The 12,151-nt window shown below is 47.0% G+C and overlaps 1 protein-coding gene across 3 annotated transcripts in view; it reads left to right on the top strand.

Moving 5' to 3' along the window:
* LOC137532282 (laminin subunit beta-1-like) overlaps nt 1–12,151 on the top strand; it is a 163,800-nt gene that overhangs the window by 63,286 nt on the left and 88,363 nt on the right. For all 3 annotated transcript variants that reach the window (XM_068252636.1, XM_068252635.1, XM_068252637.1), the window contains exons 4-10: nt 148–271; nt 3,587–3,660; nt 4,145–4,333; nt 8,048–8,111; nt 8,721–8,923; nt 11,105–11,225; nt 11,313–11,501. In XM_068252636.1, coding sequence (XP_068108737.1) covers nt 148–271; nt 3,587–3,660; nt 4,145–4,333; nt 8,048–8,111; nt 8,721–8,923; nt 11,105–11,225; nt 11,313–11,501 — 964 coding nt within the window. The remainder of the gene's footprint in view (nt 1–147; nt 272–3,586; nt 3,661–4,144; nt 4,334–8,047; nt 8,112–8,720; nt 8,924–11,104; nt 11,226–11,312; nt 11,502–12,151) is intronic.

Below are 12,151 nucleotides of genomic sequence, written 5' to 3' on the forward strand. Positions count from 1 at the left end.
AGCTCTAGAGAAGAAGAAGAATACAATGGTACTGCACCATTATGCATCCATCGTTATGTCAACCCAGCCTTAGTACTCATAGACCATCTATGAAAGAATTGTCCATGCCTGGAGAAATAATATGTATGTTACTTTTTTATATGATAGGAGTCGGAGAAGTGTTTCATCTGTGACTCACGTTTGCCCAGCCAAAGAGGAAGTCACCGGATTCAGAATGTCATTTACCTGACAGGACCTGATGGGGAGAAGACATGGTGGCAATCAGAGAATGGTGAGTGGTAAATGTTGGGCACCATCTGTTTTTTTTTTTTTTTTTTTCGCTTCAGTCTCCCTTTAAGGGATGCCCCTCTTTCTTATCTCAGAAAGTTAGGAGATATGTTAGGGGAATTACTGTACATGTATGTTACACATGGGAAGGGGGCTGCACATGGAATTAAAGGGGGCTGCAGCACATGGTAGGAGAATCCCAAGAACATTCTTTTCCGCTATTCCCATGCCTAGTATAACAGAGCATGTTTGTTTTCTCATAAAACCAGACAAGAAAACTTTAAGAAATGACTCACTTCTAATTTACCCCCCCAACCCGTCATTTCTACCTTATTTTTTTCTATAACTCGACTGCCGGGCTTTCAGACCATAGAAAAGGCTAGCAGGGAATATACAGGGATTATTTCTTCTTAACGCTGCAATAAATTGCTGCTAATTGCACTAAATCTCCCCATTAAGACCTAATTTGCATAAATTGTCATGTCGTTAAATAGTGGCCGGCACAGAGGCACTACAGACACAAGTGGCAGCAGAGCATGAATGCGTGACACTTAGCAGGCGGCTAGCAGTCTCCTGGCTGATGGCCACGCCATTAACTATTTGGTCATCTGGGCCATTCATGGACTTAATAGAGGACTTCATCTATTTAACGGCCTCGTAAAAGTGAGTGACGGGTGGTAACAGCATTCCTACAAAGCAGGAGTCTACAGGCTCATACACACGGGGTACGGCCGTCACCGCAACCACGTGGCACGCGCGTGTTGCGGCGACGGTTCGTCCGTGTGTATGACGCGCGCGCCCCGAACCGTCGCCCGTCGGAGCTGTCGCCAGGCGATTGACATGTTCAATCGCCGGCTACAGTCGTCGCCGCAACCTCGCCGGAACTGTCGCTAGCCCCGCATGTGTATGCGGGCTAGCGACAGCTACCCACACACACCACACGGAGCTTCCGGCGGGGGGGAGGAAACTCGGCGACAGCTTCCGCCGCATCGCTAATCCCTCTGCTGCCGTGTGGATGCAGAGGGATTTGGCGACGAGCTGTCGCCGAACTGCCGCCGAACTGTCGCGCACACGCTCCCGTGTGCGGCGACAGCTACAATTGTACCCCCGTGGGTACTTAGCTTACCAGGACCGACTAAAGTGGGGGACCGAGTATTGTAGCCATGGCCTACAGCGCAAGATACAGCTCAATAGACTGCTATAGACAAGCTTTCGAAACAGTACCCTTTTTCGGGGATGAAGAGAAAACATTGACATTTCTGGGGAACTTTAATGAATAAAACTTAATAGTTAAAATTGCTTGTATTTTACAATACTTAATTCATTTATTTTATTTTTTTTTAATATTCTTTATTAAGTCAAGGAGATATGAGTACAGTTTACGTTACATGTCTAGTAATATATTCACAACAAGTGACAGCAGATATGCTTTTAAAGATGTAGTTCAGGATATGAATCATAATAACATGTGCTGAAATGACACAATAAAGCGCCCAGATCAGTGAGAAGAAGAGAGGGATACAGATAGGACATTGTGTCTGAGAGGTTTTTGAGTCATCTGGATAAAACATTCTTAATATACCTTTATGCAGTCACAAGACTAGATAAGCCATGTTAGAAGAAATATTTTCCTGAAAATTTTTGAAATGACCCCCCCCCCCCCTACACCACCCTACCCCACCCTTTTGTTCCTCCGGGCCCTCTTTCTCAAGCCGAACTCCGTTTAGATGAGAATTCGTTAAAATGGCGTAAGCATAGCCTCAATACGTGACGTTAATGGCCAAGACGATGGCTAGGGCACAATTTACGATGGGTTATGGACTGTTAAGCGTCTGTGGAAACTCTTCTGTGTGCCTGAAGAGGGTCCAAAAGGACCAAGTTTTTTTGTAAGACTCAATTTTATTAATAGCCGTTGCAGTGAGGTCCTCCATTAATTTTGTGGTATCCAATTCTTTAATCAGTTCCTCTGTGCTTGGTGGCATTTATTATTATTAATTTGTAAAGCGCCAACATATTCCATGGCGCTGTACAAAGTAAAAAACAAACGGGGGGGAGGGATGTACAACATAATACAGACAATGGTATGAACCAATACACAAAATACAGAGCTGGTACAACATACAGAATTGGGGATTACAGTGACAAAATTAATATCAATAAATGTGTAACAATTAAATTCCAAGACACAAAAGGGTGAGAGAGCCCTGCCCTTGTGAGCTTACAATCTAAAGGAATGTGGGGAAACAAGAGGTGGGGTAATATACAATGTTCATACCTAGAGGCAGTGTGCTTTAGGTTATGTGGTAGGAAGTACAACTTGGCCAGGGGTCAAAAGGGGAATGGCCTAAGGTAGAGCTTATGCTTGATGGAAAAAGTGAGTTTTGAGGGCACGTTTAAAGTAATAAAAGGTTGGGGAGTGACGGATGTGTTGTGGCAGTGGATTCCAGAGGAGGGATGAAGCATGTAAGAAGTCTTGTATACATGAATACGAGAAGGTGATTCTAGAGGAGGACAAAAGAAGGCCATGTGCAGATCTGAGATTGCGGTTGGGTTATAAACTATTTAGTCAGTATTTGTCCACTCTATAAACCTGCCTACAACGTTTTGTTTCCAAACACGCTACCCTCCTCTTCACACTGACTGACTTGTCATGAGACGTGATTGGGAGAGAGATCAGAAATATTCATAAAGAATGTCTGGATCCCATACAAAGTAATTCCCCCTACCGAGCAATACAAACTTTAAAGAGGAACTGTAAGGGGGCCTTACACTTGAGCGTTTTGCCAGCGATTTCGGCAAAACGCTAAAACGCTATCGTTTTTGAAAGCGCTTGTGTAATAAAACTCTATGGGCCTGTTCTTACATGGGTGATTTGCACTAATCACCGCAAATTGCCCAAAATCGCGAAACACAAACACGTAGCCTGCACCATTTTCTAACAATTTCCCCAGCGATCGCGTTTCAGTGCTATAGAAGTGCTAAACGCTAGCACGGAGAAATCACTGCACTGTCCAGTGATCTTTCCGTGTGAAATCGCGGAAAAATCACTCCCGAAAAACGGCTGCAAAAATCGCCGGCGTTTTGCGTTTCTAAGTGTGAATGGGACCTAACCAAGGATTGAACTTCACTCCAGTCAGTAGCCGATATCCTCTTTTCCAGGAGAAATCTCTACTTTTTCTCTAATAGATCATCTGTGTGGCTGACATTGCGGAAAAGTTACGAAAAAGTTTGAAAGTTACGAAGTAAAAATGATAATGGAATTTATGCACCGAGATAGCCAATGTAACAGTTTTCTGTGTGAATTTTTTTTTCTTGCCAGGCGTGGAAACAGTAAGCATACGGTTGGATCTGGAGGCGGAGTTCCACTTTACACATCTCATCATGAAATTTAAGGTACCGTAATCCAAAAGAGATCTGTCATCTTTAGTTCAATAAATCAGAATTTGAAGTAAATACAGTAAAGAGAGAGAAAGAGATCAGTGGCGATCAGTAAATCGCTGCTGCGCAACTAATCCTAAAGGGATTACCCACACTGCAGTGATTGTAACACTTATGCAATTTTCCGATTATCGCAAACATGCTACATGTTGTATTTTCCCAGCGATTGCATTATGATTCTCATTCACTGGAATGTGAATCGCAAAATGCAATAGCTGAAAAATTGCAGAACACCGCAATGCAAAATATAGATTGTGATTTATGCATTGCGATGTTCTGCAATTTTTCAGCCACTGTGTTTTGCAGTTCTCATTCCAGTGAATGAGAAAATGCAAAAATCGCAATCAACGTTTTGCATTGACAAGTGTGTACGGGGCCTTAGGCTGTAACAGCAAGCAGCGGAACTCACGTTAACTGGTCTTCCTCCATCTTTCCGCAGACATTCAGACCTGCCGCAATGCTGATCGAGCGCTCGGCGGATTTTGGGCGCACCTGGAAGCCATACCGTTATTTCTCCTATAACTGCACCAAGATGTTCCCTGGTGTCCCTGTCCACGCTCAGCAGAAGATCGACGACGTCATTTGTGAAGAGAGATACTCGGACATTGAGCCGTCCACTGAGGGAGAGGTAGGGTTGTTGAATTGGGAGGAGTGGTTAAAACAGAACTGAACACCGCACACAATGAAAAGTCTTTATTCCACATATAGTTGCTGAAGAAATTCACTGCTCTGTGTTCTGTTATTGTTTAGCCAGATCAAAGTGTCTAATTAGTTATTATCAGCAACTGTAAATTGGCTGCAGAAACTCTGCAGAGGCAGCTCTCCCCATACAGTACTCTGGAGCTTAAAGAGAACCCGAGGTGGGAATTACTTTTACTATTGGGGCACAGAGGCTGGTTGTGCGCACTAAGACCAGCCTCTGTTGCCCCATCGTGTGCCTCCATGTCCCCCCTGCTCGCCGCTATACCCCCCGCATTGCTGGCTGTGTCGCCAGCTTAATGTTTACCTTGCGCTGTCAGTCAGCGCCGCTCCCCCGCCTCCTCCGCATCGGCGCCACCCGCCGCGTCACTTCCCTCCTATCAGCGGGAGGGAAGGGACACGGGCGGGTGCGCCGATGCGGAGGAGGCAGGGGAGCAGCGCTGACTGACAGCGCAAGGTAAACATTGAGCTGGCGACACGCTGCGTGTCGCCAGCAATGCGGGGGGTATAGCGGCGAGCAGGGGGGACATGGAGACACACGATGGGGCAACAGAGGCTGGTCTAAGTGCGCACAACCAGCCTCTGTGCCCCAATAGTAAAAGTAATTCCCACCTCGGGTTCTCTTTAAAGCGGACCCAAAACATACATTTTTTAATTCAAAATATTTAGTTGCACCACTCTGACACATATAAAGATAAGTAAACACTCCTTCAAGCCTTTGAGCATTTCAGTGCATGTTTTCACTCTTCTCTTTTCATAACTAGGGTTATACCGGTGGCAGCCATTACTTCTGAGCTTAGTAGGAGGTTTTAGATCATGGGTGTGTTTGTCATCAGCTACCCTCCCTCTCAGGGGCGTCGTCTATGTGAAATCTCACACAAGCTGAGATCACCTCCCCTGTGACATCATCAGTAGCAGCCTGTGTTTTTTTATCTCCTCCACCAGTTTGCCGGATACTGTCCTGGCAATATTAAAGGAAGGGAGGGGTTCCTCCAATAAATGTAAAATATTTTATATTTGTCATCATGCTGCTAAGGCTGCTATTTATTATTATATGTTAGAAAATAGATTTTATTTCTGAAATCTTGTATTTTTTAATTTGGGTCTATTTTAACCCTTTCAGTGCTTCTTTCAAGGTTTTAGGATTTCCATAAATATTATGATATGAATATTTTTTCATCTATATATATAATAGACTAAGTGCCTCAACCTTCAAACAAGAAGAAGAAGTACTTTGCATGAGAAAATTTATGCGTGCTCAAACACCAAGTTTAAGGCCTCTTTTCCACGGACTGTTGAGCTGTGTGCTCAGCAAGCAGTTACCAGGCAGCAGTGAGCAGATACCAGGCAGCAACAAGCAGTTACCAGGGAGCAGCAAGCAGTTACCAGGCAGCAGTGAGCAGATACCAGGCAGCAACAAGCAGTTACCAGGCAGCAGCAAGCAGTTACCAGACAGCAGTGAGCAGATACCAGGCAGCAACAAGCAGTTACCAGGCAGCAACAAGCAGTTACCAGGCAGCAGCAAGCAGTTACCAGGCAGCAGTGAGCAGTTACCAGGCAGCAGTGAGCAGTTGTGAGAGTTTGAGAGCCATTTCACTGCCTATTCACAGTCCATGGAAAAGAGGCCTTACCCTAGCAAGTCTGACATTGCAAATCTGGCCTAATTGGCTATTCATGAGGCAATGCTCATGCAAATGCATGCACAAACCAATACCACAAAGCAGTCACCCTGCTACATGCTACATTAGCACTATTCGGCTTAGTGCACACCAGAGCGGTTCGGCAGCGTTTTGCGATCCACTTGCGGCTGCGGATACGCTTGGGTAATGTATTTCAATCGGCTGGTGCACACCAGAGCGGGAGGCGTTTTGCTGAAACGCATACTCCCGAGGTGAGGCATTTTTTGGATTGCGGAGGCGTCTCTGCCTCCAATGTAAAGTATAGGAAAAACGCAAACCGCTCTGAAAAACGGCAGTTCAGAGCGGTTTTGCAGGCGTTTTTGTTACAGAAGCTGTTCAGTAACAGCTTTACTGTAACAATATATGAAATCTACTACACCAAAAACGCTTTACAAAACCGCAAAATGCTAGGTGAAATGCTACAGAAAAATAAGAAAAATGTTTCAAAATCTGCTAGCATTTTGCGGATCTGCTAGTAGTTTTTGGTGTGCTCCAGGCCTCCAGGAGCGCCACGGGGAGGATTTCCAATGCCCCCTTTTTATACAACTGGGGGGACCGCAGGGTCCCAGGCTCTCTCACTGCCTGGAAACCACAGCGGCACCCCGGAGGGGGAGGCTGGGTGGCGTGGACGACCCCCCCCCCAAGTGTAGCCAGCGCCGGGGAGAGCCGTCTGCACCCACCTCCCAATATTAAAAACAGGCACTTACCTTAACATCCATTGCGTTCTGCTACATGCGCATTAATTTGGAGGCACCACATGAGAAAGGAGAGAAGCATGGGTCACCCCGAGCTTTAGAGCTCAGGGCTGGCTCACATACAGCACTCCAGAGGGAGGGGGGGGGGGGGGGGAGGACAGGCGCACTCACTCCAGGGTTCACACCACCGGAGCAAGCCATCCACCACCTGCCTCCAAAGGATACAAACTGCACAAAATGCTTTCCATGAGAAAATGAATGCGCATGTAGCAGAATGGACGTTAAGGTAAGTGGCTGTTTTTAATATTAGGAGGTGGGTGCGGACGGCTCTCCCCAGCGCTGGCCACGCTTGGGGGGGGGGGGGGGGGGGGCGGCTGCGCCACCCAGCCTCCCATTCCGGGGTGCCGCTGTGGTTCCCAGGCAGCGAGAGAGCACTTTGCAGTATTGGTTTTTTGACCCTGCATAGTTTGGCATGCGAAAGCAAATGCATATTTGCATGAGCATTGCCTCATGAATAGCCAATTAGGCCGGATTTGCAAAGCCAGACTTGCTAGGGTTAAACTTGGTGTTTGAGCACGCATACATTTTCTCATGGAAAGCCTACTTCCTCTTGCTTCAAGGTTGAGGCACGTACTCTATTAGATAGATAGATGCGGCGTATGCTACGACGCGGGTTGGCTAGTAAAGATTATTATGCTATGGCTAATCTTTTTACACAGAGAGGAAGTTCTGAGTTTAGTTCAACTTTTAAAACCAATCTGACAGCAGGATCACATGATTAGCTGAGAAGCCAATGGAAACATTAAGGAGAAAGGGACCAGACCTTTACCTGAGAAAGTAGAAGCTGATTGGTTAGTTATTTTAAGAAGTGATGTGACAGACAGGTCACTCTAAGAATCTGAGCACTGCCACTGACTGCTAAGATCAAACATTCCTGTATCATGTAGAATAGCCTACTTATAGCACATTTAGGCGGTGGGCCCACCAGAGCGCTTTCAGTAACGTTTTTGCTTTCTAGGAATCCCAGCGATCCCTAAAAGCGCTTGGCTACTGAAAGACTACAGGAGTGAGCCCACAAAAGCGTTGTGTTTGCAGGACAATCGCAACACAGCTGCCTAATGCATTTTTGCAAATTTGCCGGAGCGATTGCATTCATGCTAATTACCATATTTTTAGGAATAGCCATGACCCATCCACATCTTCAATAAATGGTCACTAGAAAAGGGAATATATGCTGTTTTGTACACTTTCTTCTTTATTGTTTTTCAGGTGATTTTCAAGGTACTTGACCCAGCCATAAAGGTAGAAGATCCCTACAGTCTAGAGATACAAGGTACGTCTGGCAACAGTCACAGTCATATATTGCTGGCCAAGGTGGCCCTCTGGCTGGTAACACTTTATGAATTGTTATCATGGAATTTAAATTTTTAGAAAAAATCCAGCAATGGTAGCCTCCAAGTGCTCCCTTGAAGTCACAGGTAACACAATGAGATAAACATATGTGTACAGTCTCAAGCCTACTTACAACTAACCTGTGTTCATTTTGTCTCCTCACTGTAAGGGTTAAGAATTCAAGGCTGTGTATGACAGTTTCCTTGCAGTCAGAATGTAGCATAACTTTCAGTGATAACTAATTAAATGCCGTAAAACTCTTGGGTGGCTGAGAAACACGCTTGAGTGCAGGGAATCGATTAAAAAAAGGTTTGTAGCTAAAGATTTGTCTGTGTGGGAGCTGAAAAACGTACACAAAATTCATTCACCTGACACAATAAAAACTTTTAACTTCTGGAACTTTTTAGTTCTAAAAGAAAGAAACAAAGCAAAAAAAAATAAGACTACATGATTCCTGGAAAGTCTTATTTAGGATTAGGAGTGGACTATAGATACAGTTTAATTTCACCTCAGGTTTGCTTTACAGAGAGGTATATGTGTTTTTCTCCAGAGCTTCTCCAGATAACCAACTTGAGGATTCATTTCACCAAACTTCACACCTTGGGAGACAACCTGCTGGATCAGCGACCGGAAGTCCTACAGAAATATTACTATGCTGTGTACGAGCTGGTGGTCCGCGGTAGCTGCTTCTGCTATGGCCACGCCTCTGAGTGCTCTCCTGTAGAGGGAATAGAAGCAGGAGTGGAGGGAATGGTAAGCACAAATGCAACTTCAAGCAGGATAGTGTGACTTCATCTGGATAGACATCACTGAAGGTAGATTTGCAAAAGACAAACACAGAAGGAGTCATCATTCATGAATACCGTAAGCGTTTGCTGTCACATAGACTCATCTTCTGCCGCAACCAGCTTTCCTGAAATGAAGAAATACCAGTATATATCAGACATATAGCTCAAACATAGACGTCGCATAAGAAAATATCTAAAGGACCCTAAATAAAAGCAGTTCTTAGCTACACTCCATCTGTAGGCACAATAAAGCAAAATCTAATAAAACAAAAAACAACCACATCTCCAGTCATGCTTTTGTCACTCCTCCAGTCACACCCCTCCCACAATATCTCCAGTCATGCTTTTGTCACTCCTCCAGTCACACCCCTCCCACAATATCTCCAGTCATGCTATTTAGCCACACCTCCAGTCACACCCCTCTCACAATATCTCCAACCATGCTCCTTCACACCTCCAGCCACACCCCTCCCACAATATCTCCAGTCATGCTATTTAGTCACACCTCCAGTCACATCCCTCCCACAATATCTCCAGTCATGCTCCTTCACACCTCCAGCCACACCCCTCCCACAATATCTCCAGTCATGCTATTTAGTCACACCTCCAGTCACATCCCTCCCACAATATCTCCAGTCATGCTCCTTCACACCTCCAGCCACACCCCTCCCACAATATCTCCAGTCATGCTATTTAGTCACACCTCCAGTCACACCCCTCCCACAATATCTCCAGTCATGCTCCTTCACACCTCCAGCCACACCCCTCCCACAATATCTCCAGTCATGCTATTTAGTCACACCTCCAGTCACACCCCTCCAACAATATCTCTTGTTATGCTCCTGTCACACCTCCAGTCACACCCCTCCCACATTATCTCCAGTCATGCTCATGTTAATACAGCCTCATGGTGAGAGGAACAACCGAACCGTGCAAATAGTGGCCAGATATGTCGCTACCAGCCACCAACTGAGAGGAACATGATACCTCACAGGCTGTGTAGTCCTTATACTGCCCTCTATACCCTCCTCACCCCTATGGACTATATATCCCAGCCCCCTATACTGGCACTTATATGTCACACCTCCAGTCACATCCTCCCACAACACGTCCAAATCATGCTCCTGTCATCCCTCCAGTTATACTCATCCCACAACTCCTCCAGTAATGCTCTGAGTACCATCCCACCTCCAACCCCCCCCCCCCCCTCCCCCCAACACACACACATCTCCTACAGTCATGCTCCTGTCATCCCTCCAGTGACACTCATCCTACAACTCCTCCAGTAATGCTCTGAGTACCGCCAACCCCCCCCCCCCCCAACACACACCTCCTCCAGTCATGCTCCTGTCATCCCTCCATTGACACTCATCCCACAGCTCCTCCAGTAATGCTCTGAGTACCGTCTCGCCTCCAATCCCCCCCCCCCCCACCACACACACACATCTCCAGTCATGCTCCTGTCATCCCTCCAGTGACACTCATCCCACAGCTCCTCCAGTAATTCTCTGAGTACAGTTTCGCCTCCAACCCCCCCCCCCCCCCAACACACACCTCCTCCAGTCATGCTCCTGTCATCCCTCCATTGACACTCATCCCACAACTCCACCAGTAATGCTCTGAGTACTGTCTTGCCTCCAACCCCCCCCCCCCCCCTCACACGCGCACACACACACACACACATATTTCCTCCAGTCTTGCTCCTGTCAAACCTCCAGTCACACCCTCCAACAACACCTCCAATCATGCTCCTGTCACCATTCCAGTCACACCCATCCCACATCACCTCCAGTCATGCTCCTGCCACACCTCTCCCATTACACCTCCAATGATGCTCCGGTCACACCTCTAGTCACACTCCCACAGAACCTCCGATGAGGCTCCTGTCACACCTACCGTCACACCATCCAACATCTCCTTTAGTCATGCTCCTGCCACACCTCCAGCCACACCCCTCCCACATCACCTCCAGTCACAGCCCCTCCCACAACAACTCTAGTCAGACTCCTCCCACATCTCCTCCATTCATACCTTTGTCACACCAGACAGATTATGGAGGATTATGTACAGCTAACACAAAGTTAGGTTTAGGTTCGAAGTTTTACAAGCAGTGTTTATAGCTACATTGCTTCATGCTGTGTTGTAGATCCATGGCCGATGCGTGTGCAAGCATCATACCATGGGCCTAAACTGTGAACTCTGCCAAGACTTCTACCATGATCTCCCCTGGAGGCCGGCAGAACCAAACAACCCGCACACATGTAAAGGTAGGATATCCGTGAGGTATTTTCTCTTACAAGAGAAGTGCATCTGATGTTTATAAGTGTTTGACTTGTGTGTTTGGTTTGTTCTAGCATGCAACTGCAACAATCACTCCAGGAGGTGTCATTTTGACATGGCGGTGTATCTGGCCACCGGCAGGGTGAGCGGCGGCGTCTGTGATGACTGTCAGCACAACACGATGGGGCGCAACTGTGAGCTGTGCAAACCTTTCTACTACCTAGATCCCTGGTCCGACATCCGGGCAGAGACGGCCTGCATCCGTGAGTGATAGATCTTCTGCCCCTTCTGAAACACTGCACTGGCTCCATTTAGGCTTTGCTGCAAGGCAGTCCTGCTGACTGATGGAGCCCAAGGCCAGATTGAGGGCCGGTTCACACAGACGCTTGGCGGCGTCCTCCGGCCTTCCGTTCTGCGTCATCACATTTGGGGGCGGCGCCAGGCTTTCTGCAGCGATCGTCGGCGTCCCGTCTCGACTGGCAGTTTTCGTCCCCGCAAGGGAACATGAAGACGTGGCAGTGAATCGACCCTAGAAGCCGCATGCGTGACTTCTAGGGTTGCTTGAAACGACGCAGTAAATCGGGATCGGAACCCTGCATTTGCGTAATTGATGGTAACCGTGCAATGCTAAACAGAGCCATCCACTTGAATGGGAACGTTTAGCCGACGAGTCTTAGCGGTAATCGCCACCAAGCGTCCATGTAAACCGGCCCTTACACTTTCTCCAAAGGCATGTCTAGGGAAAACTGCGCCTATGGCAAACACTGAAATCATCCACCAGGGAAGAGTGGAGGGGGGGGAGCGCACGCTCCAAATATTTTAACATGTAGTCTCAGTTGAATTGGTTGTGTCCAAGCTGAAGTGAAGCATGGCCTGTAAGAATGAAGTATCACAAGAGCTCAGCCTATAAATA

The sequence above is a fragment of the Hyperolius riggenbachi genome, chromosome 9 (assembly GCF_040937935.1).
Source record: "Hyperolius riggenbachi isolate aHypRig1 chromosome 9, aHypRig1.pri, whole genome shotgun sequence".
Classification (NCBI taxonomy): domain Eukaryota; kingdom Metazoa; phylum Chordata; class Amphibia; order Anura; family Hyperoliidae; genus Hyperolius; species Hyperolius riggenbachi.